This window comes from Anomaloglossus baeobatrachus, chromosome 4 (assembly GCF_048569485.1).
Source record: "Anomaloglossus baeobatrachus isolate aAnoBae1 chromosome 4, aAnoBae1.hap1, whole genome shotgun sequence".
In the NCBI taxonomy this organism is placed as follows: domain Eukaryota; kingdom Metazoa; phylum Chordata; class Amphibia; order Anura; family Aromobatidae; genus Anomaloglossus; species Anomaloglossus baeobatrachus.
The window spans coordinates 680,415,012-680,442,815 of record NC_134356.1 but is presented as its reverse complement, the minus strand read 5'-3'; the positions used below and the strand labels follow the sequence as shown (position 1 = coordinate 680,442,815).

At 51.9% G+C, this 27,804-nt stretch overlaps 1 protein-coding gene across 4 annotated transcripts in view; it reads left to right on the top strand.

The window, feature by feature from the left end:
- CNTROB (centrobin, centriole duplication and spindle assembly protein) overlaps positions 1-27,804 on the top strand; it is a 129,665-nt gene that overhangs the window by 41,339 nt on the left and 60,522 nt on the right. For 3 of the 4 annotated variants that reach the window (XM_075346702.1, XM_075346701.1, XM_075346699.1), the window contains exons 11-12: positions 15,511-15,644; positions 25,890-26,015. In XM_075346702.1, the coding sequence (XP_075202817.1) occupies positions 15,511-15,644; positions 25,890-26,015 (260 nt within the window). The remainder of the gene's footprint in view (positions 1-15,510; positions 15,645-25,889; positions 26,016-27,804) is intronic. The other variant, XM_075346700.1, reaches the window with a different exon arrangement.

Below are 27,804 nucleotides of genomic sequence, written 5' to 3'. Positions count from 1 at the left end.
CTGGGACTGTTAGTGCGCCGGGGACTTCCGCGCCGACCGCGCTTATACGGCGGCCGCGCTTATAACTTTAGTCCCCGGCTTTCTTTTTCGCTCCTAATTGGGAGACCCAGACAGTGGGTGTATAGCTACTGCCCTCTGGAGGCCGCACAAAGAACTACACTTAAAAGTGTAAGGCCCCTCCCCTTCTGGCTATACACCCTCCCGTAGGAGTACAGATTCCTCAGTTTTAGCTTTGTGCGCAAGGAGGTCAGACACGCACGCATAGCTCCATTGTTTTTAGTCAGCAGCAGCTGCTGACTATGTCGGATGGAAGAAAAGAGGGCCCATACAGGGCTCCCAGCATGCTCCCTTCTCACCCCACTGTATGTCGGAGGTGTTTGTAAGGTTGAGGTACCCATTGCGGGTACGGCGGCAGGAGCCCACATGCTGATTCCTTCCCCATCCCTTTTTACAGGGCTCTGGGTGAAGTGGGATTTACTGGTCTCCAGGCACTGAGACCGTGCTCCATCTACAGCCCCTGGAGAAGATGCTGGATGGAGCGGAGTACATCAGGGACATGGCCCTGCTTCCTCAAGGTACTCTGTGTCCCCGTGCTTTTGGCGCTCACACCGCAGCATGCTGGGTGTTGTAGTGCGCCGGGGGACATCAGCGCTACGGCGCTTGTGCCATGGCCTCATTCAGCTTCGCTGAAGCAGGCACACTTATAGGAATCGGTCGCGCCGGCCGCTGGGACTGCGGCGCGGCTGGCACTTGTGGTGCGCCGGGGACTTCAGCGCGGCCCGCGCTTTTACGGCGGCCGCGCTGATAACTCGAGTCCCCGGCTTTTGCGGCCTGCTTCCGTTCGTTCCCGCCCCCGGACCTGCCAGTCAGGAGAGGGGCGGGACGCTGGCCACGTCTAGGAATCGGTCACGCCGGCCGCTGGGACTGCGGCGCGGCTGGCACTTTTGGTGCGCCGGGGACTCCAGCGCGGCCCGCGCTTTTACGGCGGCCGCGCTGATAACTCGAGTCCCCGGCTTTTGCGGCCTGCTTCCGTTCGTTCCCAGACCTGCCAGTCAGGAGAGGGGCGGGACGCTGGCCACGTCTAGGAATCGGTCGCACCGGCCGCTGGGACTGCGGCGCGGCTGGCACTTGTGGTGCGCCGGGGACTTCAGCGCGGCCCGCGCTTTTACGGCGGCCGCGCTGATAACTCGAGTCCCCGGCTTTTGCGGCCTGCTTCCGTTCGTTCCCGCCCCCAGACCTGCCAGTCAGGAGAGGGGCGGGACGCTGGTCAGTGCATCAGCGCCGAGGGCTGGAGTCGTTTTTACATACTCCAGCCCTCACAATCGGCACAGAGGGGACACTGTTTCCCGCACTTTTGTTTGGGAACTCCCACGGACCGCCCCTCTCCACAGACGCCGGCAGCCATTCCTGCTGACACGCTGAGCTGCAGAGGGGAGCCCGGGAGACCCAGACAAGGAATTCTGCAGCCTCTTACCCGCTGTTCAGCGGGCGGTAAGCAGCCCTCAGGGCTCACCCCCTCTTGTGCCAGTAGTATTCTTAGTATTTTGTTTCTACAAATACTTTGTATTGCATAGCGCTGGTCGCCCTTTGGCTATAGACTCTCTCACATTGCAGAGAGCCAGCAGCATGTCGTCCGTAAAACGCAAGGGTGCCAAGGCACAGACATTATATGCTTCCTGCACCGCATGTGGGACTTTTCTACCGGCAGGCTCCACGGACCCCCATTGTGTGCAGTGCTCGGCCCCTGCGGCGCTTGCACAGTCGGGACCTCTGCTGGACGTGACCCAGGGTGTACCACCTGTGAATGCTGTCCAGGTGACAGGAACTGAGTTTGCAGCTTTTGCTGACAGAATGTCTCTCACTATGTCACAAATTCTTGACACATTGCGAGCTAGGCCTGTACTTCAGGCCACGGACACTGTGCAATCATTGCCCCCTGGTCCCCCTCAGCTCCAAGCTCCGGGACGGGCATATACACCTCAGGGTGAAGACTCTGACTCGGACGATGGCCCCGGGCAGCCTAAGCGGGCTCGCTATGACGGGCCTTCACATTCATCTCAATGGTCAGGATCCCAGCGAGATGAATCTATGGGTGATGAGGCGGACGTAACTGATCAGGATTCTGATCCTGGGACCGCTCTCAATCTAGATACACCAGATGGTGACGCCGTAGTTAATGGTCTTATATTTAACATCAATAAGATGTTAAATATTTCCCCACCAGCTCCTCTTGTGGAGGAGTCCGCTTCGCAGCACGAGAGAATCCATTTCAGATACCCTAAGCGTACTTTAAGCACTTTTCTGGACCACGCTGACTTTAGAGACGCAATCCAGAAACCCCACGCTTATCCTGAAAGGCGTTTTCCTAAACGGCTTAAAGATACACGCTATCCTTTTCCCCCTGAGGTGGTCAAGGGTTGGACCCAGTGTCCAAAAGTGAATCCTCCAATTTCCAGGCTTGCAGCTAGATCCTTGGTTGCAGTTGAAGATGGAGCGGCACTTAAAGATGCCACTGACAGGCAGATGGAGCTCTGGCTGAAATCCATCTATGAAGCGATTGGAGCGTCATTAGCGCCTTCTTTTGCAGCCGTATGGGCACTCCAAGCTATCTCAGCCGGGCTTGCGCGAGTTGACTCCGTCACACGTGCATTTGCCCCGCAGGTAGCACCATTGACCTAGCAAATGGCGGCATTCGCGTCGTACGCGATTAATGCTGTTCTTGACGCTACAAGCCGCACGGCAGTGGCGTCAGCCAACTCCGTTGTTTTGCGTAGGGCCCTGTGGTTGAGACATTGGAAAGCAGATTCTCATTCCAAGAAGTGCTTAACCAATTTGCCTTTTTCTCGTGACCGATTGTTTGGAGAGCGTTTGGATGAAATCATCAAACACTCCAAGGGTAAGGACTCATCCTTACCGCAACACAGACAAAACAGACCCCAACAGAGGAAGGGTCAGTCTGGTTATCGGTCCTTTCGAGGACCGGGCAGGTCCCAATTCGCCTCGTCAAAAAAGACTCAAAAAGACCAGAGACGCTCAGATTCTTGGAGGTCTCAGTCACGCCCAAAAAGGACAGCCGGAGGAACCGTTGCCAAGACGGCGTCCTCCTGACTTGCGGTCTCCGATTCCCACACCCGCGGTCGGTGGGAGGCTTCCCACTTTGGCGACATCTGGCTGTCACACGTCAAAGACCGTTGGGTGAGGGATATTCTGTCTCACGGGTACAGGATAGAGTTCAGTTCTCGTCCGCCAACTCGTTTCTTCAGAACTTCTCCACCACCAGACCGAGCCGATGCTCTGTTGCAGGCGGTGGCCGCTCTAAAGGCGGAAGGAGTGGTGACCTCCGTCCCTCTTCAGGAACAAGGTCACGGTTTTTACTCCAATCTGTTTGTGGTCCCAAAAAAGGACGGATCGTATCGGCCCGTCCTGGATCTAAAGTTGCTCAACAGACACGTAAAAGTCAGAAGGTTCCGGATGGAATCCCTACGCTCCGTCATAGCCTCAATGTCTCAAGGAGATTTTCTAGCATCAATAGATATCAAAGATGCGTATCTCCACGTGCCGATCGCACCAGAGCATCAGCGTTTCCTACGCTTCGTCATACACGACGAACACCTGCAGTTCGTAGCGTTACCTTTCGGTCTGGCAACAGCCCCCCGGGTCTTCACCAAAGTCATGGCAGCAGTAGTAGCTGTTCTGCACTCGCAGGGTCACTCGGTCATCCCGTATCTAGACGACCTGCTTATAAAGGCACCCTCTCAAGAGGCATGCCAACACAGTCTGAAGGTGGCACTAGACACTCTCCAGAGTTTCGGGTGGATTATCAACTTTCCAAAGTCTCATCTAACCCCGACCCAATCTCTGACTTATCTTGGCATGGAGTTTCATACTCTCTCAGCGATAGTGAAGCTTCCACTGGACAAGCAGTGCTCGCTACGGACTGGAGTGCAATCTCTCCTTCAGAGCCAGTCGCACTCACTGAGGCGCCTCATGCATTTCCTAGGAAAGATGGTAGCAGCAATGGAGGCAGTCCCGTTCGCGCAGTTTCATCTGCGCCCTCTACAATGGGAGAGCCTATTAGGGTGGGGAGCGGTGTATCTCCACCACAGGGCTCAGGGGATGTGGACTCTGGAAGAGTCCACCCTGCAGATCAATGTTCTGGAAATCAGAGCAATCTATCTTGCCCTGCGAGCCTTCCAACAATGGCTGGAAGGCAAGCAGATTCGGATTCAGTCGGACAATTCCACGGCGGTGGCGTACATCAACCACCAAGGGGGAACACGCAGTCGCCAAGCTTTTCAAGAAGTCCAACGGATTTTGACGTGGGTGGAAAGCAGAGCGTCCACCATATCCGCAGTTCACATCCCAGGCGTGGAAAACTGGGAAGCAGACTTTCTCAGTCGCCAGGGCATGGACGCAGGAGAATGGTCCCTTCAGGACGTGTTTCAGCAGATCTGTTGCCGCTGGGGGACGCCGGACGTCGATCTGATGGCGTCACGGCACAACAACAAGGTCCCAGTTTTCATGGCACGGTCTCACGATCACCGAGCACTGGCGGCAGACGCCTTGGTTCAGGATTGGTCGCAATTCCGACTCCCCTATGTGTTCCCACCTCTAGCATTGTTACCCAGAGTTCTCCGGAAAATCAGGTCCGACTGCCATCGAGCCATACTCGTCACTCCAGATTGGCCAAGAAGGTCGTGGTACCCGGATCTGTGGCATCTCACGGTAGGCCAACCGTGGACACTACCAGACCGTCCAGATTTGCTGTCTCAAGGGCCGTTTTTCCATCTGAATTCTGCGGCCCTGAACCTGACTGTGTGGCCATTGAGTCCTGGATCCTAGCGGCCTCAGGTTTATCTCATGAGGTTGTTGCCACAATGAGACAGGCTAGAAAACCATCCTCAGCTAAGATCTATCAGAACAAGGTTCTCATTGCTCTCCAGAAGCCGCCTTTCGAGCCTTTGAAAGAGGTTCCCCTTTCTCGGCTTTCACAAAAGGTAGTTTTTCTTGTGGCGGTCACGTCTCTTCGAAGAGTGTCCGAGCTAGCGGCGTTATCTTGCAAATCTCCCTTCCTGGTGTTTCACCGAGACAAGGTAGTACTGCGTCCAATTCCAGAGTTTTCTCCCAAGGTGGTTTCTTCCTTTCATCTCAATCAGGATATCACTTGGCCATCTTTGTGTCCGCATCCAGTTCACCAATTTGAAAAGGGTTTACATCTGTTGGACCTGGTGAGAGCACTCAGGATTTACATTTCTCGCACGGCGTCCCTACGCCGTTCTGATGCGCTCTTTGTCCTAGTCGCTGGTCAGCATAAGGGATCGCAAGCTTCCAAATCCACCCTGGCGCGGTGGATCAAGGAACCAATTCTTCACACATACCGTTCTGCTGGGCTTCCGATTCCATCTGGACTGAAGGCCCATTCTACCAGAGCCGTGGGTGCGTCCTGGGCATTGCGGCATCAGGCTACGGCTCAGCAAGTGTGCCAGGCGGCTACCTGGTCGAAACAACAAAGAGCCAGCACCAATGTGCACTAAGGCATCAAATATTCCAAACTGCATTATAAAAATTTTTTTTTTTTTTTTTTTTTTTTTTTTTTGAGATTTTTGGCAAAAAATTGCAATTTCTTGAGCTGCTTCGCCACGTCACGGCAAATCTCATTTGAAGCAGTCCTACACTAAAATATTTTTATAAAATGTGCCATGCGGCCTCACATATAAATAGCAGAACTGCTCTCAGCAGCACTCACCTGGTCTATTGCAGTCCCGTACCCATGACTGAGTCATGGCTGTGGGCGGGACAGGTCCAAGCAAATGCTGCATGAAGTATATATATAGCCTGTGGACAAAGCCTGATGACCCAATGTGAACAGTCACCAAACGCCAAAATCTATACAGATGGAATACATCCCAAATTGGGGTGCATAGCAAGGTGGAGGTCAACCACCGACCAATTCAACAAAGAAACAACAAAGAGCCAGCACCAATGTGCACTAAGGCATCAAATATTCCAAACTGCATTATAAAAATTTTTTTTTTTTTTTTGAGATTTTTGGCAAAAAATTGCAATTTCTTGAGCTGCTTCGCCACGTCACGGCAAATCTCATTTGAAGCAGTCCTACACTAAAATATTTTTATAAAATGTGCCATGCGGCCTCACATATAAATAGCAGAACTGCTCTCAGCAGCACTCACCTGGTCTATTGCAGTCCCGTACCCATGACTGAGTCATGGCTGTGGGCGGGACAGGTCCAAGCAAATGCTGCATGAAGTATATATATAGCCTGTGGACAAAGCCTGATGACCCAATGTGAACAGTCACCAAACGCCAAAATCTATACAGATGGAATACATCCCAAATTGGGGTGCATAGCAAGGTGGAGGTCAACCACCGACCAATTCAACAAAGAAACAACAAAGAGCCAGCACCAATGTGCACTAAGGCATCAAATATTCCAAACTGCATTATAAAAATTTTTTTTTTTTTTTTTTTTTGAGATTTTTGGCAAAAAATTGCAATTTCTTGAGCTGCTTCGCCACGTCACGGCAAATCTCATTTGAAGCAGTCCTACACTAAAATATTTTTATAAAATGTGCCATGCGGCCTCACATATAAATAGCAGAACTGCTCTCAGCAGCACTCACCTGGTCTATTGCAGTCCCGTACCCATGACTGAGTCATGGCTGTGGGCGGGACAGGTCCAAGCAAATGCTGCATGAAGTATATATATAGCCTGTGGACAAAGCCTGATGACCCAATGTGAACAGTCACCAAACGCCAAAATCTATACAGATGGAATACATCCCAAATTGGGGTGCATAGCAAGGTGGAGGTCAACCACCGACCAATTCAACGAGTCTGCACACGTTTACCAAACACTATCAAGTGCATACCTACGCTTCGGCAGATGCCAGCCTAGGTAGACAGGTCCTTCAGGCGGCGGTGGCCCACCTGTAGGAAGAGGCTGTCTGACAGCCCGTTCATGTGGTATCTTTTTACCCACCCAGGGACTGCTTTTGGACGTCCCACTGTCTGGGTCTCCCAATTAGGAGCGAAAAAGAAGAAGGGAATTTTGTTTACTTACCGTAAATTCCTTTTCTTCTAGCTCCAATTGGGAGACCCAGCACCCGCCCTATTTGTTCTTAGGGTTTCGTTTTTTCGGGTGCACATGTTGTTCATGTTGTTTCTTAAGTTCTCCGATCGTGTTATCGGATTGAATTTGTTTTTGAAACTGTTATTGGCTTTCCTCCTTCTTGCTTTGGTACTAAAACTGAGGAATCTGTACTCCTACGGGAGGGTGTATAGCCAGAAGGGGAGGGGCCTTACACTTTTAAGTGTAGTTCTTTGTGCGGCCTCCAGAGGGCAGTAGCTATACACCCACTGTCTGGGTCTCCCAATTGGAGCTAGAAGAAAAGGAATTTACGGTAAGTAAACAAAATTCCCTTCTTTGCGGCCTAGTCTCATTCTTTTCCCGCCCCCAGGCCTGCCAGTCAGGGGAAGGGCGGGACGCTGTAAAGGACGTCAGCAACTGAGGCTGGAGCATGCTTTGCATACTCCACCCCCCTCACTGTGCACAGTGGGGCACCAGATTCCCGCACTTTCTAGGGCACGCCCACGGCCCCCTCCTCTCATCAGGACGCCGGCAGCCATTCCTGTCAGCTCTGCTAACGCTGGAGAAGGGAGACAAGCTCAGGGAGACCCAGGCAGGAATTCTGGTGACCACACAACCGCATTGCGCGGGCGGTAAGCAGCACCTAGGTGCTGGCCCCACTGGTGCAGAAGTGTACTTATAGATTATATGATTATAGGCTATACTTTACACTGTATGGTGCACGGTTGTTTTTGGCTATATACCCTCCTGTATTGCTCAGAGGAGACAACAGCATGTCGTCCACAAGAAGCAAGGGTGCCAAAGCACAGACTTACTATGCTGCCTGTGCAGCATGTACGGCTATACTGCCGGCAGGTTCCACTGACCCTCATTGTGTGCAATGCTCGGCCCCTGTTGGCACTTACTCAGCCGGAGCCTCTGCTAAGGGTGGCCCAGGGAGAACCACCTGTTAACACTGTCCAGGTGACAGGGACGGAGTTTGCAGTTTTTACTGAAAGACTTTCTGAGACTATGGCTAAGATATTAGAAGCCTTGCAGTCCAGGCCGGCATCTCAAGCCATGGGCACTGTGGAATCATTGCCCCCTGGTTCCCCTCAGTTGGAACAACAATGTTCTCCCGGGGTGTCTCATAGATCCCAGGGTGAGGTCTCTGACATGGAACGCAGTCCCAGACCGATTAAGCGAGCTCGCTATGAAATCCCCTCGACATCATCACAATGTTCAGGGTCTCAGCGAGAGGACTCTCTGTATGATGAAGCGGAGCTAGCTGATCAGGATTCTGATCCTGAAGCCGCTCTCAACCTTGATACTCCTGATGGGGACGCCATAGTGAATGATCTTATTGCGTCCATCAATCAAATGTTGGATATTTCTCCCTCAGCTCCTCCAGTGGAGGAGTCAGCTTCTCAGCAGGAGAAATTCCGTTTCAGGTTTCCTAAGCGTACAATGAGTATGTTTCTGGACCACTCTGACTTCAGAGAGGCAGTCCAGAAACACCGAGCTTGTCCAGATAAGCGTTTTTCCAAGCGCCTTAAGGATACACGTTACTCCTTCCCCCCTGACGTGGTCAAGGGCTGGACTCCGTGTCCCAAGGTGGATCCTCCAATCTCCAGACTGGCGGCTAGATCCATAGTTGCAGTGGAAGATGGAGCTTCACTCAAGGATGCCACTGACAGACAGATGGAGCTCTGGTTGAAATCCATCTATGAAGCTATCGGCGCGTCTTTTGCTCCAGCATTCGCAGCCGTATGGGCACTCCAAGCTATCTCAGCTGGTCAGGCGCAAATTGACGCACTCACACGTACGTCTGCGCCGCAGGTGGCGTCCATAACCTCTCAAACGTCGGCATTTGCGTCCTACGCTATTAATGCTGTCCTGGACTCTGCGAGCCGTACGGCGGTTGCAGCCGACAATTCGGTGGCAATACGCAGGGCCTTGTGGCTACGGGAATGGAAGGCAGATTCGGCTTCCAAAAAGTGCTTAACTGGTTTGCCATTTTCTGGCGACCGCTTGTTTGGTGAGAGATTGGATGAAATCATCAAACAATCCAAGGGAAAGGAAACATCCTTACCCCAGGCCAAATCAAAAACACCCCAACAGAGGAGGGGACAGTCGAGGTTTCGGTGCTTTCGGGGGGCGGGCAGGTCCCAATTCTCCTCGTCCAAAAGGCCTCAGAAGGATCAGAGGAACTCCGACGCATGGCGGTCCAAATCACGCCCTAAAAAGACCGCCGGAGGTGCCGCTACCAAGGCGGCTTCCTCATGACTTACGGCCTCCTCACACCGCATCCTCGGTCGGTGGCAGGCTCTCCCGCTTTTGCGACACCTGGCTGCCACAAGTAAAAGACCGTTGGGTGAGAGACATTTTGTCTCACGGTTACAGGATAGAGTTCAGCTCTCGTCCTCCGACTCGATTCTTCAGAACATCTCCGCCTCCCGAGCGAGCCGAGGCTCTTCTGCAGGCGGTGGGCATTCTGAAGGCAGAAGGAGTGGTGGTCCCGGTTCCTCTTCAGCAACAGGGTCACGGTTTCTACTCCAACCTGTTTGTGGTTCCAAAGAAGGACGGGTCTTTCCGTCCTGTTTTGGATCTAAAACTGCTCAACAAACACGTAATGACCAGGCGGTTCCGGATGGAATCCCTCCGCTCCGTCATCGCCTCAATGTCCCAAGGAGATTTCCTAGCATCGATCGATATCAAAGATGCTTATCTCCACGTACCGATTGCTCCAGAGCATCAGCGCTTCCTGCGCTTCGCCATAGGAGACGAACACCTTCAGTTCGCGGCACTGCCGTTCGGCCTGGCGACAGCCCCAAGGGTTTTCACCAAGGTCATGGCTACAGTAGTTGCGGTCCTCCACTCTCAGGGTCACTCGGTGATACCTTACTTAGACGATCTGCTGGTCAAGGCACCCTCTCAAGAGGCATGCCAACACAGCCTCAACGTTAAGCTGGTGTCACACTAAGCGACAGCGACAACGACGTCGCTGTTACGTCACCATTTTCGGTGACGTAACAGCGACCTTGTAAGTCGCTGTTATGATCGCTGCTTAGCTGTCAAACACAGCAGAAGCAGCGATCATAACGTCGCTGTGCTACACGTGCAGAGAGCAGGGAGCCGCGCTTAGCGCTGGCTCCTTGCTCTCCTAGGTACAGTACACATCGGGTTAATTAACCCGATGTGTGCTGCAGCTACATGTCACAGTGCAGAGAGCAAGGAGCCGAGCGCACTGCTAAGCGCTGGCTCCTTGCTCTCCTTGCTACAGTATACATCGGGTTAATTACCCGATGCATACTGCAGCCACATGTCACAGTGCAGGAGCCGGCGCTGGCAGCAAGAGCGGAGGCTGGTAACCAGCGTAAACATCGGGTAACCAGGGAAAGGTCTTCCCTTGGTTACCCGATGTTTACGCTGGTTACAGCTTACCGCAGCTGCCAGTGCCGGCTCCTGATCGCTTCATTTCGTCGCTCTCTCGCTGTCACACACAGCGATGTGTGTGTCACAGCGGGAGAGTGACGACCAAAAAATGAAGCTGGACATTCAGCAACGACCGGCGACCTCACAGCAGGGGCCAGGTCGTTGCTGGATGTCACACACAGCGACAGCGACGGGACGTCGCTGCAACGTCACAGAAAATGGTGACGTAGCAGCGACGTCGTTGTCGTCGTCGTTATGTGTGACACCAGCTTTACTCTGGAGACTCTCCAGAGTTTCGTGTGGATCATCAATTTTCCAAAGTCAAATCTGACACCGGTCCAATCGCTGACATATCTTGGCATGGAGTTTCATAATCTTCCAGCGATAGTGAAGCTTCCGCTGGACAAACAGCGTTCACTACAGACAGGGGTGCAATCTCTCCTTCAAGGTCGGTCACACCCCTTGAGGCGCCTCATGCACTTCCTGGGGAAGATGGAGGCAGTTCCTTTCGCGCAGTTTCACCTGCGTCCTCTTCAATGGGACATCCTACGCAAATGGGACAGGATGCCGACGTCCCTAGACAGGAACGTCTCCCTCTCTCAGGCAACCAAAGCTTCCCTTCGGTGGTGGCTTCTTCCCACCTCATTATCGAAGGGGAAATCCTTCCTACCCCCATCCTGGGCGGTGGTCACGACGGACGCGAGTCTGTCAGGGTGGGGAGCAGTTTTTCTCCACCACAGGGCTCAGGGTACCTGGACTCAGCAAGAGTCCTCACTTCAGATCAATGTTCTGGAGATCAGGGCAGTGTATCTTGCCCTAAAAGCGTTCCAGCAGTGGCTGGAAGGCAAGCAGATCCGAATTCAGTCGGACAACTCCACAGCGGTGGCTTACATCAACCACCAAGGTGGAACACGCAGTCGGCAAGCCTTCCAAGAAGTCCGGCGGATTTTGATGTGGGTGGAAGCCACGGCCTCCACCATCTCCGCAGTTCACATCCCGGGCGTAGAAAACTGGGAAGCAGACTTTCTCAGTCGCCAGGGCATGGACGCAGGGGAATGGTCCCTTCACCCGGACGTGTTTCAGGAGATCTGTTGCCGCTGGGGGATGCCGGACGTCGACCTAATGGCGTCACGGCACAACAACAAGGTCCCAACATTCATGGCTCGATCTCAAGATCACAGGGCTCTGGCGGCAGACGCCTTAATTCAGGATTGGTCGCAGTTTCAGCTTCCTTATGTGTTTCCCCCTCTGGCACTGTTGCCCAGAGTGTTACGCAAGATCAGGGCCGACTGCCGCCGCGCCATCCTCGTCGCTCCAGACTGGCCGAGGAGGTCGTGGTACCCGGATCTGTGGCATCTCACGGTCGGCCAACCGTGGGCACTGCTAGACCGACCAGATTTGCTGTCTCAAGGGCCGTTTTTCCATCTGAATTCTGCGGCCCTCAACCTGACTGTGTGGCCATTGAGTCCTGGATCTTAGCGTCTTCAGGATTATCTCAAGAGGTCATTGCCACCATGAGACAGGCTAGGAAACCAACGTCCGCCAAGATCTACCACAGGACGTGGAAAATATTCCTGTCGTGGTGCTCTGCTCAGGGTTTCTCTCCCTGGCCATTTGCCTTGCCCACTTTTCTGTCCTTTCTTCAATCCGGATTGGAAAAGGGTTTGTCGCTAGGCTCCCTTAAGGGACAAGTCTCTGCGCTCTCTGTGTTTTTTCAGAAGCGCCTGGCCAGACTCCCACAGGTACGCACGTTCCTGCAAGGGGTTTGTCACATCGTCCCTCCTTACAAGCGTCCGTTAGAACCCTGGGATCTGAACAGGGTGCTGATGGTTCTTCAGAAACCACCGTTCGAGCCAATGAGGGATATTTCGCTCGCACGCCTTTCGCAGCAAGTGGTTTTTCTAGTAGCAGTCACTTCACTTCGGAGAGTGTCTGAGCTAGCAGCGTTGTCATGCAAAGCTCCTTTCCTGGTGTTTCACCAGGACAAGGTGGTTCTGCGTCCGGTTCCGGAATTCCTCCCTAAGGTGGTATCCCCCTTTCATCTCAATCAGGATATCTCCTTACCTTCTTTTTGCCCTCATCCAGTTCACCAGTGTGAAAAGGATTTGCACTTGTTAGATCTGGTGAGAGCACTCAGAGTCTACATTTCTCGTACGGCGCCCCTGCGCCGCTCGGATGCACTCTTTGTCCTTGTCGCTGGCCAGCGTAAAGGGACACAAGCTTCCAAATCAACCCTGGCTCGGTGGATCAAGGAACCAATTCTCGAAGCTTATCGTTCCTCGGGGCTTCCGGTTCCCTCAGGGCTGAAGGCCCATTCTACCAGGGCCGTGGGAGCGTCCTGGGCCTTGCGACACCAGGCTACGGCTCAGCAGGTGTGTCAGGCGGCTACCTGGTCGAGCCTGCACACTTTCACGAAACACTATCAGGGCATACCTATGCTTCGGCAGATGCCAGCCTAGGTAGGCAAGTCCTTCAGGCGGCGGTTGCCCACCTGTAGGACGGAGCCGTTACGGCTCTATTATGAGGTATTATTTACCCACCCAGGGACTGCTTTTGGACGTCCCAATTGTCTGGGTCTCCCAATGGAGCGCCAAAGAAGAAGGGAATTTTGTTTACTTACCGTAAATTCCTTTTCTTCTAGCTCCAATTGGGAGACCCAGCACCCGCCCCTGTTTTTGTGTACACATGTTGTTCACGTTGAATGGTTTCAGTTCTCCGATATTCCTTCGGATTGAATTTACTTTAAACCAGTTTATAATTTTTTCCTCCTTCTTGCTTTTGCACCAAAACTGAGGAGCCCGTGGCAGCACGGGGGGTGTATAGGCTGAAGGGGAGGGGCGTTACACTTTTAGTGTAATACTTTGTGTGGCCTCCGGAGGCAGAAGCTATACACCCCAATTGTCTGGGTCTCCCAATTGGAGCTAGAAGAAAAGGAATTTACGGTAAGTAAACAAAATTCCCTTCTTTATTTTGTTTACAGCTTGTTGCCTTGGAGACTGACCACCAGCAGATCGCAGAACATACGCCGTACCTACAGACTCTCTTATTTTGAGCTTGTAAGGACTGTTTGGAAGACGACCAGGATCGCGGGAGCATGTTGTTACCTTAAAGTCCCACTTAGTGCCTACAAGCTAGACGGCAGTGTTGGTCGGTCACCTTGGCAACAAGCTATAAACAAATGAAAAGTGTTAATATTTCAAAAATGGCTGGAAATTTTAAAAAACAGTAAGCCCGCTCTCACACTCCGTTGCGATCTTTGTTCAGTGGTCCTGCGTCGGGGCTTCCATCCGAACCCCTCGCAAAACGTTTTTCGGACGCATGCGCCGACGGGGCCATTGACTGTAATGGTGTACCAAAGTCACCGTGTGCTCTGTCTTGCACCATTTTCGGGAGTATGCACCATTATAGTCAATTAGTCAATCGCCCTGTCGGCGCATGCGTCTGAAACCTGTTTTGCAGGGGGTTTGGATGGAAGCCCCGACAGGACCACTGAACGGAAGTCGCAACGCAATGTGAAAGGGCCCTAAATTGCTAAATTGTTTTAATTTTCGAGCACTATACTGAAGAAGGGGAAAAAGCACTTTAAGGCTGCTTTCACACTACGTTTTTTTTAACATGCGTCCTGAACGTTTTTTTTAACTCAAAAACGGATCCAGTGCAAATGCATTTTCATTTCAATGCATTTGCAATGGACTCGCATCAACATGCGTTCACCTGCATTTCTGTGCGTTATAGTCAGGATCCAGCGAGTTACAGTTTTTTAACTTTTTTCAAAAACGCTACTTGTAGCGTTTTTGAGCTGCGTCCAAAAACTGCAAATCGCTGGATCCTGACTAAACAGCACGCAAACGCATGTGAACGCTGGCATGCTGATAGACAGGATCCTGCTTGCTCTATTGAGCATGCCCAGAAACCAGCCTGGCGTGATCAGTCTCTCTCTCCCCCTCCCTCTTCCCCCTCCCTCTCCTCTCTCTCCGCCGCCTGAGAGCTGCAGAGGCTCGTAACCAAGGTAAACATCGGGTAACTTGCTTGGATACCCGATGTTTACCTTGGTTACGTGTGCAGGGAGCCCGGCTCCTAGCAGCTGCAGACGCTCGTAACCATGGTAAATATCGGGTAACTTGCTTGGATACCCGATGTTTACCTTGGTTATGTGTGCAGGGATCCCTGCTCCTAGCAGCTGCAGACGCTCGTTACCAAGGTAAATATCGGGTATCCAAGCATGTTACCCGATGTTTACCTTGGTTACGAGCCTCCGCAGTTGTCAGGTGCCGGCTCCCAGTCTGTCACGTTCAGTTCCCCTCACTCCCGCTCACGTGACTCCAATGCCTGCCCATAAGCTTCAAGTGACAGGATCCTGCAAAATAACACTTGCGTTTGCATGCGTTTTTCTTTGTAAAAACAGGATCCGCTTTTACAGCAAAAAAACGTTCATGCGTTAAAAAAACGTAGTGTGAAAGCAGCCTAAGGCTGCTTTCACACATCCGGCTTGAGCTGTGCGGGTCAATCTGGCTATGCAAGCTATGCAACGGATGCAGTGAAAACACCTCATCCTTTGCATAAGTTTTTCCCATGAGGCCCGTCCGGTTTTTGCCACTTGCGGCATGCTGCTGAGCATGCGCAGTGGCAAAAACCGCATGCGGCGGCCGGATGCGTTTTTTGCCACATCCGGCCGCCATAGGCATGCATTGAAAAATGCGCCGCATCGGCCGGATGCGGCGCAATGCGTGTTTTTTTGCCGCACGAAAAAACGGGCCAGGCACCGTTCCGTCCGGCCGCCGCATCGGCTAAATCTGCCGCATGCGGCAAAAACCGGATGGAACGCAAGGCCATGCGGTACAAAATAAAGTCTATGCAGGAAAAACGCAACCGGCAGCAAAAAAAAAACGGTTGCGTTTTTCCTGCAAAGTGCCGGATTGTGCCGCATTGCAGGAACCGGAGGTGTGAAAGTAGCCTAAGACGACTATTTCTGCAACTTCTCATCGTAGGCACGGAACGAGTCAGAGAAAGTACGGATTGAAAGTGAGCACAAAATGAGACTGGAAGAGGTGGTGACAGAGAGACTGGGCGCGCTTCAGGAGGAAAGCGCCCAGCACTTGTGCGCAGTTCGGGACCATCACAGGTACGGAGGGGCTGTGAGTGTACGGCCGGTGACACGTACCAGAAATGCTGCCGAGTTTCCATCCAGATTATTGGTCACAATCTGTATTGTAATGCAGGTGTTTAAACGATTTTTCTGCTGGGAATTTTGGTGCACCGAAAATACAGGTTGATGTGAATTTTTTGCCCATGGCACTTTTTTTCCACTGCAGAAATTGAGATGCAGAGTGTTCAGCCTTTTAGTTTCTATTGGGATAAATGTGCATTTTATTTTTGAAGCTAAATCAGATGCAGAAAGTCCACAGCAGAAGCTCATATAACCCACACATGACTACCAATAAAGGTTTAGCAGAGGGAAGTTAAGAAGTCACACCGAAAAGAGACAAAAAAAAGAGAAGTGGAAAAAACTCACAGAAAAACACAAGTAGCTTTAGCTGACTACTGTATTTTTCAGACTATAAGACACACTTTTCCTTCCTCCCTCCCCCAAATTTGGGAGAAAAGTGGGGGATGCGTTTTGTAGTCCGGAGGAGGGTCACTGTTGCAGGAAGCCAGCGGCTGGGTTGAACATGTTTGTCTACTATTAAAGTACATTAATATTCACTTCTCCCCAAACCCATAATCTTGGAAGTGTGGAGAAGTGAATATTCACATTGCATAAGTTGACGTGTGACTGGGCACATGGCAGTGACCTCATGCACTGCCCATCCCTTTCACGCCGAGGTCAGTTGTCGGCATCAGAAGAGGACACAGCGCATCGGGGGAGCTTAGAGAAGGCGAGAAGAATTGTTTATTTTTTTTATCGTTCCTTTGGGAGACCCAGACCATGGGTGTTTAGCTTCTGCCTCCGGAGGACACACAAAGTACTACACTTAAAAGTGTAGCTCCTCCCTCTGAGCTTATACACCCCCTGGTAGCCAGTCCTAGCCAGTTTATTGCTTTGTGTCAGGAGGCATACATCCACACATGCATTCTCATCTGATTTGTTTGACTTTTGGAAAGAGTTTGAAGAAAAGCGGGTCCATGTCTGGACTCCCGGCATGTCCCTTCTCACCCCACTGTGTCGGCGGTGTTGTTAAGGTTGATTTACAAGGCTGCAGCCTTACATGCCGCGCTCCTTCACCATCCCTTCTCGGCTCTGGCTTGAAGTGGGAGCCAGCACGGTCTCCATGCCTGGCAGTAGTCCGGTCTCCATCCACAGCCCCTTGAGGATTCTGTTGGACCGGAGCACTCATCCCCAGGGACATGGCCCTGCGTCTCAGCAGCTAAGTACCTGAGACGTTTATGTTGGGGGTCCCGGTTCTTTATTGTAAGGGGAGAGTATGCTGTATGTGATTGTTTTAACTTTTCCGGCGGGTTCTCTAGCTTTTGCCTGAGAACCGCGCCGATGGTGCCTGCTTGTCGGCCTCGCCACTTAAATTTAGGCCGCGGCTTCGCCGGAGGCCTAGTTTCATTTTCCTGCCCTCGCATGTCACTCATGCAGAGGGACAGGTTCGGCTCCTCCCGGCGGCCGTTCTACACAGGGGAGGGACACTCCCCACTGCTGGGGCGTCCCTCCTTCCCTGCAGGTCTCTATAGCCCTCCAGTTCCCGCTCTTTTATAGGAACGCCCTCTTCTCAGGCAGAGTTCACTCTGCTATGGGACATCCTGCATTCTGCATCTCTGCTGAGGTGCTGTGACTGGGGGACCGGGCTTCGGGATCTGGAGGGCACACAACACCGCGCTCAGCGGTCTGGTAAGCCACAGCCGGTCTCCGGTTGTGGACCTCTGTATATTCTCCCTGGGGTTCATTCTCTGCAAAGCCCCCACTCCAGCAGCATGTCTCACACAAGGAGCAAGGCTCCAAAGCTTTATTCTGCATGCACTGCATGTAAGCTCCTGCTGCCTGAGCCGAGCATTTATCCACATTGTGATGTCTGCTCTAACTTGGCGGTTCCACAGCCTGGAGTCTCACCCCCAGTGGTCTCTCAGGCTGCTGCTGCACCTGTGACTGAACCCCCGGCCTGGGTAGAGTCCTTTTCTAGGTCCATATCCCAGTCATTTGCTGAGTCCATGGGACTTTTGTCCAGGACTTTGATGAATATGCATCAGCCTCCCTCACAGGGTGCCTCTAATACTCTTGACAGAGGACTCCTATCCTCTGACCTCCGTCCATCGGAGCTCACGGAGGATTCATCATCTGATCCCAGACCCCGTCCTTCTAAGAGAAGGCGCAGGGTTTCCTCCCCCTCCCCATCCCACGGCTCTGTCTCAAGAGCTGACTCTCAAGATGAGGAGGATGCCCTCACTGGGGGCTCGGAGGCTATGTTTCCCATCGATTTTTCTGAGGGTGACTCAGATCTTAGTGATTTGATTGCTTCTATTAATTCTGTGCTGGATCTTAATCCGCCAGTGTCAGAGGAGCAACTCTCTTTGGCAGAAAAACATCAGTTTACCTCGCCTAAGAGAGTGAAGAGTGTGTTCTTTAACCACTCCAGTTTTCAGACCGCTGTGACCAAACCCAGGGCCTGCCCTGACAAACGCTTTCCAAAGCGTGGTTCTGATGACCGGTTTCCATTTCCACCTGAGGTGGTCAAGGAGTGGTCTCACTCCCCAAAGGTAGATCCTCCGGTGTCTAGGCTATCAGCCCGGACCGTTGTGTCGGTGGCTGACGGCACCTCACTTAAGGATTCCACTGACCGTCAGATTGACCTTCTGGCCAAATCTGTGTATGAAGCTGCAGGGGCCGCGTTTTCCCCGACTTTTGCAGCAGTGTGGGCTCTCAAAGCCATCTCTGCTTCTCTAGAGGAGATGCATTCCCTCACCAAGGAATCTATGCCTGAGATGGTTACCTTAACTGCTCAGGCTTCAGCTTTTTCATCTTATGCCATGTCTGCCATGCTAGAGGCTGCTCACCGCACTGCGGTGGCTTCAGCTAATTCTCTTGTTATCCGCAGGATTTTGTGGCTTCGAGAGTGGAAGGCAGATGCTTCTTCCAAGAAGTTTCTTGCTGTGCTCCCTTTTGCTGGTTCACGGCTGTTTGGTGAACAGCTGGATGAAATCATTAAAGAAGCTACTGGTGGGAAGAGTACTTCCATGCCACAAACCAAGACCAGGAAACCCGCCCAGGGTAGGAATCAATCGAGGTTTCGTTCCTTTTGTTCCTCCAACTGGTCATCCTCTAAGCCTTCCGCCTCGTCCGCTAACTCAGCCAAGTATCAGAAATCCAACTGGCGCCCAAAAGCGCGTCCGCAGAAGACCGCAGGAGGTTCTGCCACTAAGGCAGCTTCCTCATGACTCTCGGCCCGCTCCAACCACGTCCTTAGTCGGTGGCAGGCTCTCCCACTTTGGCGATGCTTGGTTAAAGCAAGTCTCCGATCAGTGGGTGAGAGACATCATATCTCACGGCTACAGGATAGAATTCTCTTCCAGCCCTCCAAACAGATTTTTTCTCTCAACTCCCCCCTGCTCCAAGGCCGCCGCCTTCTCACAGGCCGTGGCATCCTTGCAGGCAAACGGAGTGATTGTCCCAGTTCCCGCTCAGGAACGGTTCAGAGGTTTTTACTCAAATCTCTTCCTAGTTCCAAAAAAGGACGGTACCTTCCGGCCCATCCTGGATCTCAAGCTTCTCAACAAGCATGTCCGGGTGCGGCATTTTCGCATGGAGTCTCTGCGATCAGTCATTGCCTCTATGACCCAAGGGGAGTTCCTGGCGTCCATCGACATCAGAGATGCCTATCTGCATGTGCCAATTGCAGTGTCACATTAGCGTTGGTTACATTTTGCGATAGGAGAGGATCATTTCCAATTCGTGGCTCTCCCCTTCAGGTTAGCCACGGCCCCTCGGGTATTCACCAAGGTCATGGCGGCAGTGATTGCGGTCCTGCACCTCCAGGGGTTAGCAGTGCTTCCTTAACGACCTTCTGGTCAAGGGTACATCCAGCGCAGACTGTCAGCGGAGTGTTTCGCTCATTCTCGCCACCCTAGCCCAATTCGGGTGGATTGTCAATCTTCCCAAATCCACTCTGACTCCGACCCAGAGTCTCACGTACCTAGGGATGCAGTTCGAGACTTTGCCGGCACTTGTGAAGTTGCCCTTAATCAAACAGCAGTCTCTCCGGCTAGCGGTGCGCTCTCTCCTGAGGCCCCGCCGTTATTCCCTCAGGCGCCTGATGCAGGTGCTGGGTCAAATGGTGGCCTCTATGCAGGCGGTTCCCTTTGCCCAGTTCCATCTGCGTCCTCTGCAGCTGGACATTCTCCGCTGTTGGGACAAGCGGCCTTCCTCCTTACAGAGGTTAGTGGCTCTGTCGCCACGGACCAGGAGCTCTCTTCAGTGGTGGCTTCGACCCCTCTCCCTGTCCCAGGGGCGCTCCTTCCTGACTCCGTCCTGGGTGATTCTCACCACGGATGCCAGCCTATCCGGCTGGGGAGCGGTACATCTCCACCACAGAGCACAGGGCACTTGGACTCCGTCCGAGTCAGCCCTTTCAATCAATGTGCTGAAAACCAGAGCTGTGCTTCTAGCTCTCCTAGCCTTTCACCACCTGTTGGCGGGCAGGCACATTCGAGTCCAGTCAGACAACGCGACAGCGGTTGCCTACATCAATCACCAAGGCGGGACACGCAGCCGCCTGGCAATGTTGGAGGTCCAACGCATTCTTCAATGGGCGGAGGACTCCAAGTCCACCATATCCGCAGTCCACATCCCTGGCGTAGAAAACTGGGAGAGACAGATTATCTCAGCCGTCAATCCGTGGACGGTGGCGAGTGGTCCCTGCACCCGGCAGTGTTTCAGTCAATCTGCCGCAAGTGGGGCACTCCGGACGTGGACCTAATGGCATCCCGTCACAACAACAAGGTTCCGGTTTACGTGGCTCGCTCCCACGATCCTCAGGCCTTCGCCGCGGACACTCTGGTTCAAGACTGGTCCCAGTTTCGTCTGTCCTACGTGTTTCCCCCTCTAGCTCTCTTGCCCAGAGTCCTGCGCAAGATCAGAATGGAGGGCCATCGAGTCATCCTCATTGCACCGGACTGGCCCAGGCGAGCTTGGTATCCAGACCTGCTCCAACTGTCCGTGGAGATGCCGTGGCATCTTCCGGATCGTCCAGACCTGCTCTCGCAAGGGCCGTTTTTCCGCCCGAATTCTGCGGCACTCAAATTGACGGCGTGGCTCTTGAGTCCTGGATTTTGACGGCTTCTGGTATTCCTCCTGAAGTCATCTCCACTATGACTCGGGCCCGTAAGTCTTCCTCCGTCAAGATCTATCACAGGACTTGGAAAATTTTCCTGTCCTGGTGTCGCTCTTCCGGCCATTCTGCTTGGCCATTCTCGTTGCCGACCCTTCTGTCTTTTTTACAGTCCGGTCTGCAGCTAGGACTGTCCCTCAACTCTCTCAAGGGACAAGTCTCAGCTCTATCAGTGCTGTTCCAGCGGCGTCTTGCCCGGCTGGCTCAGGTCCGCACCTTCATGCAAGGTGCGTCTCACATCATTCCGCCTTATCGGCGGCCCTTGGATCCCTGGGACCTTAACTTGGTCCTCACTGTATTGCAGAAACCCCCTTTCGAGCCCCTTAGGGAGGTTTCTTTGTATCGTCTTTCTCAAAAGGTGGCCTTTCTAGTTGCCATAACTTCTCTCAGGAGAGTCTCTGATTTGGCTGCGCTCTCCTCGGAGTCACCTTTTTTGGTTTTTCACCAAGACAAGGTAGTTCTCCGTCCGACCCCGGACTTTCTTCCTAAGGTGGTCTCTCCCTTCCACCTTAACCAGGATATTTCCTTGCCTTCCTTCTGTCCGGCCCCTGTTCATCGCTTTGAGAAAGCGCTGCATACTCTAGATCTGGTGCGTGCTCTCCGGATTTATGTGTCTCGCACCACTGCGCTTAGGCGGTGCACCTCTCTTTTTGTGCTAACCACAGGGCGGCGCAAGGGTCTCTCTGCTTCTAAGCCGACCTTGGCCCGTTGGATTAAATCGACCATTTCGGACGCCTACCAGAGTACTCAGGTGCCTCCCCCGCCGGGGATCAAAGCACATTTGACCAGAGCTGTCGGTGCCTCTTGGGCTTTCAGGCACCAGGCTACGGCTCAACAAGTCTGTCAGGCTGCCACTTGGACTAGCCTGCATACCTTTTCGAAGCACTACCAAGTGCATGCTCATGCTTCGGCAGATGCGAGCTTGGGCAGACACATCCTTCAGGCGGCTGTCGCCCACTTGTGACGTTAGGCTCCGCCTACTTCTTAGTTTTTTCTGTTTATTCCCACCCAGGGACAGCTTTGGAACGTCCCATGGTCTGGGTCTCCCAAAGGAACGATAAAGAAAAAGAGAATTTTGTTACTTACCGTAAATTCTTTTTCTTATAGTTCCATATTGGGAGACCCAGCTCCCTCCCTGTTGCCTGTTGGCAATTTTCTTGTTCCGCGTGTTATCACCGGCTGTTGTCGTGGACAGAGTCTCCGGTTGTTCCGGTTCTTACTCGGTTCTACTTGTGGGTGGCTATTCTCCTTCAGCTTTTGCACTAAACTGGGTAGGACTGGCTACCAGGGGGTGTATAAGCTCAGAGGGAGGAGCTACACTTTTAAGTGTAGTACTTTGTGTGTCCTCCGGAGGCAGAAGCTAAACACCCATGGTCTGGGTCTCCCATGTCGGAACTATAAGAAAAAGAATTTACGGTAAGTAACAAAATTCTCTTTTTTTTTCTATGTGTGCGGCATAACGGGAGTCATATATACCAGGATGTGCCCATGAGGGGGGCTGTATATACAAGGACAGGGCCATGGTGGGGATGTATATACCAGGATGGTGGACATATTTACCAAGATGAGGAGCATACAGTGCTGGCCAAGAGTATTGGCACCCCTGCAATTCTGTCAGATAATATTCAGTTTCTTCCTGAAAATGATTGCAATCACAAATTCTTTGGTGTTATTATCTTCATTTAATTTGTCTTCAATGAAAACCAAAACAAAATTGTCATAAAGCCAAATTGGATATGATTCCACACCAAACATAAAAATGGGTGTGGACAAAAGTATTGGCACTGTTCAAAAAATCATCTGATGCTTCTGTAATTTGTGTAATTAACAGCACCTGGAACTTACCTGTGGCACCTAACAGGTGGTGGCAATAACTAAATCACACTTGCAGCCAGTTGACATGGATTAAAGTTGACTCAGCATCTGTCCTGTGTCCTTGTGTGCACCACATTGAGCATGGAGAAAAGAAAGACCAAAGAACTGTCTGAGGACTTGAGAATCCAAATTGTGAGGAAGCATGAGCAATCTCAAGGCTACAAGTCCATCTCCAAAGACCTGAAAGCTCCTGTGGCTACGGTGCGCAGTGTCATCAAGAAGTGTAAAGCCCATGGCACTGTGGCTAACCTCCCTAGATGTGGAAGGAAAAGAAAAAATTGACGAGAGATTTCAACGCAAGATTGTGCGGATGGTGGATAAAGAACCTCGACTAACATCCAAACAAGTTCAAGCTGCCCTGCAGTCCGAGGGTACAACAGTGTCAACCCGTACTATCCGTCAGCGTCTGAATGAAAAGGGACTGTATGGTAGGATACCCAGGAAGACCCCATTTCTTATCCCGAGACATAAAAAAGCCAGGCTGGAGTTTGCCAAAACTTACCTTGAGAAAGCCTAAAACGTTTTGGAAGAATGTTCTCTGGTCAGATGAGACACAAGTAGAGCTTTTTGGGAAAAGCCATCAACAGAGTTTACAGGGGAAAAAAAAGAGGCATTCAAAGAAAAGAACACGGTCCCTACAGTCAAACATGGCGGAGGTTTCTTGATGTTTTGGGGTTGCTTTGCTGCCTCTGGCACTGGACTGCTTGACCGTGTGCATGGCATTATAAAGTCTGAAGACTACCAACAAATTTTGCAGCATAATGTAGGGCCCAGTGTGAGAAAGCTGGGTCTCCCTCAGAGGTCATGGGTCTTCCAGCAGGACAATGACCCAAAACGCACTTCAAAAAGCACTAGAAAATAGTTTGAGAGAAAGCACTGGAGACTACTAAAGTGGCCAGCAATGAGTCCAGACCTGAACCCCATAGAACACCTGTGGAGAGATCTCACAATGGCAGTTTGGAGAAGGCCCCTTCACATCTCAGGGACCTGGAGCAGTTTGCCAAAGAAGAATGGTCTAAAATTCCAGCAGAGCATTGTAAGAAACTCATTGATGGTTACCGGAAGCGGTTGTGCGCAGTTATTTTGGCTAAAGGTTGTGCAACCAAGTATTAGGCTAAAGGCCACTTTACACACAGAGATAAATCTGCGGCAGATCTGTGGTTGCAGTGAAATTGTGGACAATCAGTGCCAGGTTTGTGGCTGTGTAGAAATGGAACAATATGTCCATAATTTCACTGCAACCACAGATCTGCCAAAGATTTATCTCTGTGTGTAAAGTGGCCTTAAGGGTGCCAATACTTTTGTCTGGCCCATTTTTGGAGTTTTGTGTGAAATGATCAATGATTTGATTTTTGTTTCATTCTCTTTTGTGTTTTTTCATTGCAAGCAAAATAAATGAAGATAATAATACCAAAGAATTTGTGATTGCAATCATTTTCAGGAAGAAACTGAGTATTAGCTGACAGAATTGCAGGGGTGCCAATACTTTTGGCCAGCACTGTATGTACCAGGATAGGCCCATGATTGGAGACATATATACCAGGATAGGGAACATATATAACAGAAAGGGCCAAGACTGGAGATCATCATATATACCAGGATGGGGGGACTTATATACCAGGATGGGGGGACATATTTACCAGGATGGGGGGACATATTTACCAGGATGGGGGACATATTTACCAGGTTGGGGGACATATATACCAGGATGGGGGGACATAGTTACCAGGATGGGGGACATAGTTACCAGGATGGGGGACATATTTACCAGGATGGGGGACATATTTACCAGAATGGGGGACATATTTACCAGAATGGGGGACATATATACCAGGATGGGGGACATATATACCAGAATGGGGACACATATACCAGGATGGGGGACATACTGTATATACCAGGATGGGGGACATATTTACCAGGTTGGGGGACATATTTACCAGGATGGGGGACATATTTACCAGAATGGGGGACATATATACCAGGATGGGGGACATATATACCAGAATGGGGACATATATACCAGAATGGGGACATATATACCAGGATGGGGGACATACTTACCAGGATGGGAGACATACTTACCAGGATGGGGGACATACTTACCAGGATGGGGGACATATTTACCAGGATGGGGACATAAATATCAAGAAGGGACCAACGATGGAGGACAAATTTACCAGGAAAGGGTGTAGGATGGGGGACACTAGATAGGCCCATGATTGGAGACATATATACCAGGATAGGGAACATATATAACAGAAAGGGCCAAGACTGGAGATCATCATATATACCAGGATGGGGGGACTTATATACCAGGATGGGGGGACATATTTACCAGGATGGGGGGACATATTTACCAGGATGGGGGACATATTTACCAGGTTGGGGGACATATATACCAGGATGGGGGGACATAGTTACCAGGATGGGGGACATATTTACCAGGATGGGGGACATATTTACCAGAATGGGGGACATATATACCAGGATGGGGGACATATATACCAGAATGGGGACACATATACCAGGATGGGGGACATACTGTATATACCAGGATGGGGGACATATTTACCAGGATGGGGGACATATTTACCAGCTTGGGGGACATATTTACCAGGTTGGGGGACATATTTACCAGGATGGGGGGACATATTTACCAGGATGGCGGGACATATTTACCAGGATGGGGGACATATTTACCAGGATGGGGGACATATTTACCAGAATGGGGGACATATTTACCAGGATGGGGGACATATTTACCAGAATGGGGGACATATATACCAGAATGGGGACATATATACCAGGATGGGGGACATACTTACCAGGATGGGGGACATATTTACCAGGATGGGGACATAAATATCAAGAAGGGACCAACGATGGAGGACAAATTTACCAGGAAAGGGTGTAGGATGGGGGACACTAGTACAGACATTACCCCCATAACAGCATCAGCTGTTTTTGCTTTAATTTTTTTTTGCTATTTGCCACCTCTAAAACCTAGGTATAACTTATGGTCCGTTGTCTTATTGTACGAAAAAAAACAGTACTAGTTGCAGAAGTGCTTCAGGAAATCTGCAGCATCAAAAAATGCACCAAATAGTCATAATGGGAACTTAGCCCAAGACTTGCCACATCCTAAATCTTCTGTCCCCGCCCAGAAAACAGCTACTGGATCTGACGTCCCAGCACGAGGCAGAACTGTGCAGGCAGATGTCCCAGTTCAAGGACGAACTACAGGAGCGAGAACGGCGCCACCGAGAGATCGCCATGGAGTATGAGCTGAAGTAAGTCCGTCACCGGGTCGTGAGCAGTCACGGCTGACATCCTTGTGTCGGGTATAAGGGATCGGAGCAGTCTCATCTGTCAGTGTCCCTCTCCGTTCTCCCCACTCTCCTCTCTTTAACCTCTTCATGGCCAACGTTTCTTTTTCCCTTTCTTCAGCGCTCTATTGGGAGACCCAGACGATTGGGGTATAGCTACTGCCCTCTGGAGGCCACACAAAGCACTACACTAAAAGTGCAAGGCCCCTCCCTCTCTGGCTATACCCCCCCGTGGTATCACGGGTACTCCAGTTTTAGCTTTGTGTGCGAAGGAGGTCAGACATTCCATGCATAGCTCCACAGATTTTAGTCAGCAGTAGCTGCTGACTAGTTCGGATGGAAGAAAAGAGGACACATATAGTGTTCCCAGCATGCTCCCTTCTCACCCCTGGATGGTGTTGTAAGGTTGAGGTACCTATTGCTGGTACAGGGCTGGAGCCTGACATGCTGTTTTTCCTTCCACATCCCCTTGGGGGTTCTGTGGAAGTGGGATCCTGCCGGCCTCAAAGCTCTGTCGCCGGGCTCCATCCACAGACCCATCAGAACCTGATGGATACGGAGCAGGAGTACCATCAGGGACCGGGCCCTGCATCATACAGGTACTCTGTGTCCCCGGCAGGCACAGACACACTCCGGGCTGGCTGGGTGTTGTAGTGCGCCGGGGACCGTACACTGAGCTGGTGTTCCTACAGTCATCTGGGGGACTTTGTGTTCTGGGAACGCAGCGCCGACCCTCACTGGACCGGGCGGCGCTGCTGTGACTTGTGGTGCGCCGGGGATACGCCGACCGCGCTTTTACGGCGGCGGCGTTTATAACACTAGTCCCCGGCTTTTGGGCCTAGGACGCCGGCAGCTCCGATCGTTCCCGCCCCCACCCTGTCAATCAGGGTAGGGGAGAGACGCTGTTTCACGGCAGCGAGGAGGGCTGGAGCCTGATTTACATGCTCCAGCCCTCACACTAGGCACAGAGGGAGCAGGCTTCCCGCTCTTGGTCAGGAACGCCCAGGGCCCGCCCCCCTTCTTCCCTCAGGACGCCGGCAGCCATTACATGCATGGCTGGCTGGAGGAAGGACGCAAGGCTCTGGGAGACCTAGACTGAGGGGCTTTGGAAGACCACACACCCGCTCTTTAGCGGGCGGTAAGCGGCTTTTCAGCTGGCCCCTCTAGTGCCTCAGTGTATGTTAGTGTATTGTGTCACTGGACATAGAGATTTATTGATTTCTTGCACTGTGAGGTCGCTTCCTGGCTGAATACCCCAGATCGCTCTGAGGAAGCAGCAGCATGTCATCCACAAGACGCAAAGCTGCCAAGGCTAGGGCTGTGTGCACTGTGTGTGCTGCTTGTGGGACTGCTCTACCAGCAGGTTCCAAAGACCCCCATTGTGTGCAATGCTCAGATCCGGTGCTGCTTCGCCAGCCGGAGTCAGGAGAGATAGTGACCCAGGCTGACCTCAATGTCTCAAGGAGACTTCCTTGCCTCAATAGACATCAAGGATGCTTATCTCCACGTGCCAATTGCTACAGAGCATCAACGTTTTCTACGTTTTGTGATAGGAGACGACCATTTTCAGTTCGTAGCTCTGCCATTTGGTCTGGCGACAGCCCCACGGGTCTTCACCAAGGTCATGGCGGCGGTGGTAGCAGTCTTGCACTCTCAGGGACACTCGGTGATCCCTTACCTAGACGATCTACTTGTCAAGGCACCCTCTCAAGAGGCATGCCAACTCAGTCTACAGGCTACGCTGGAGACTCTC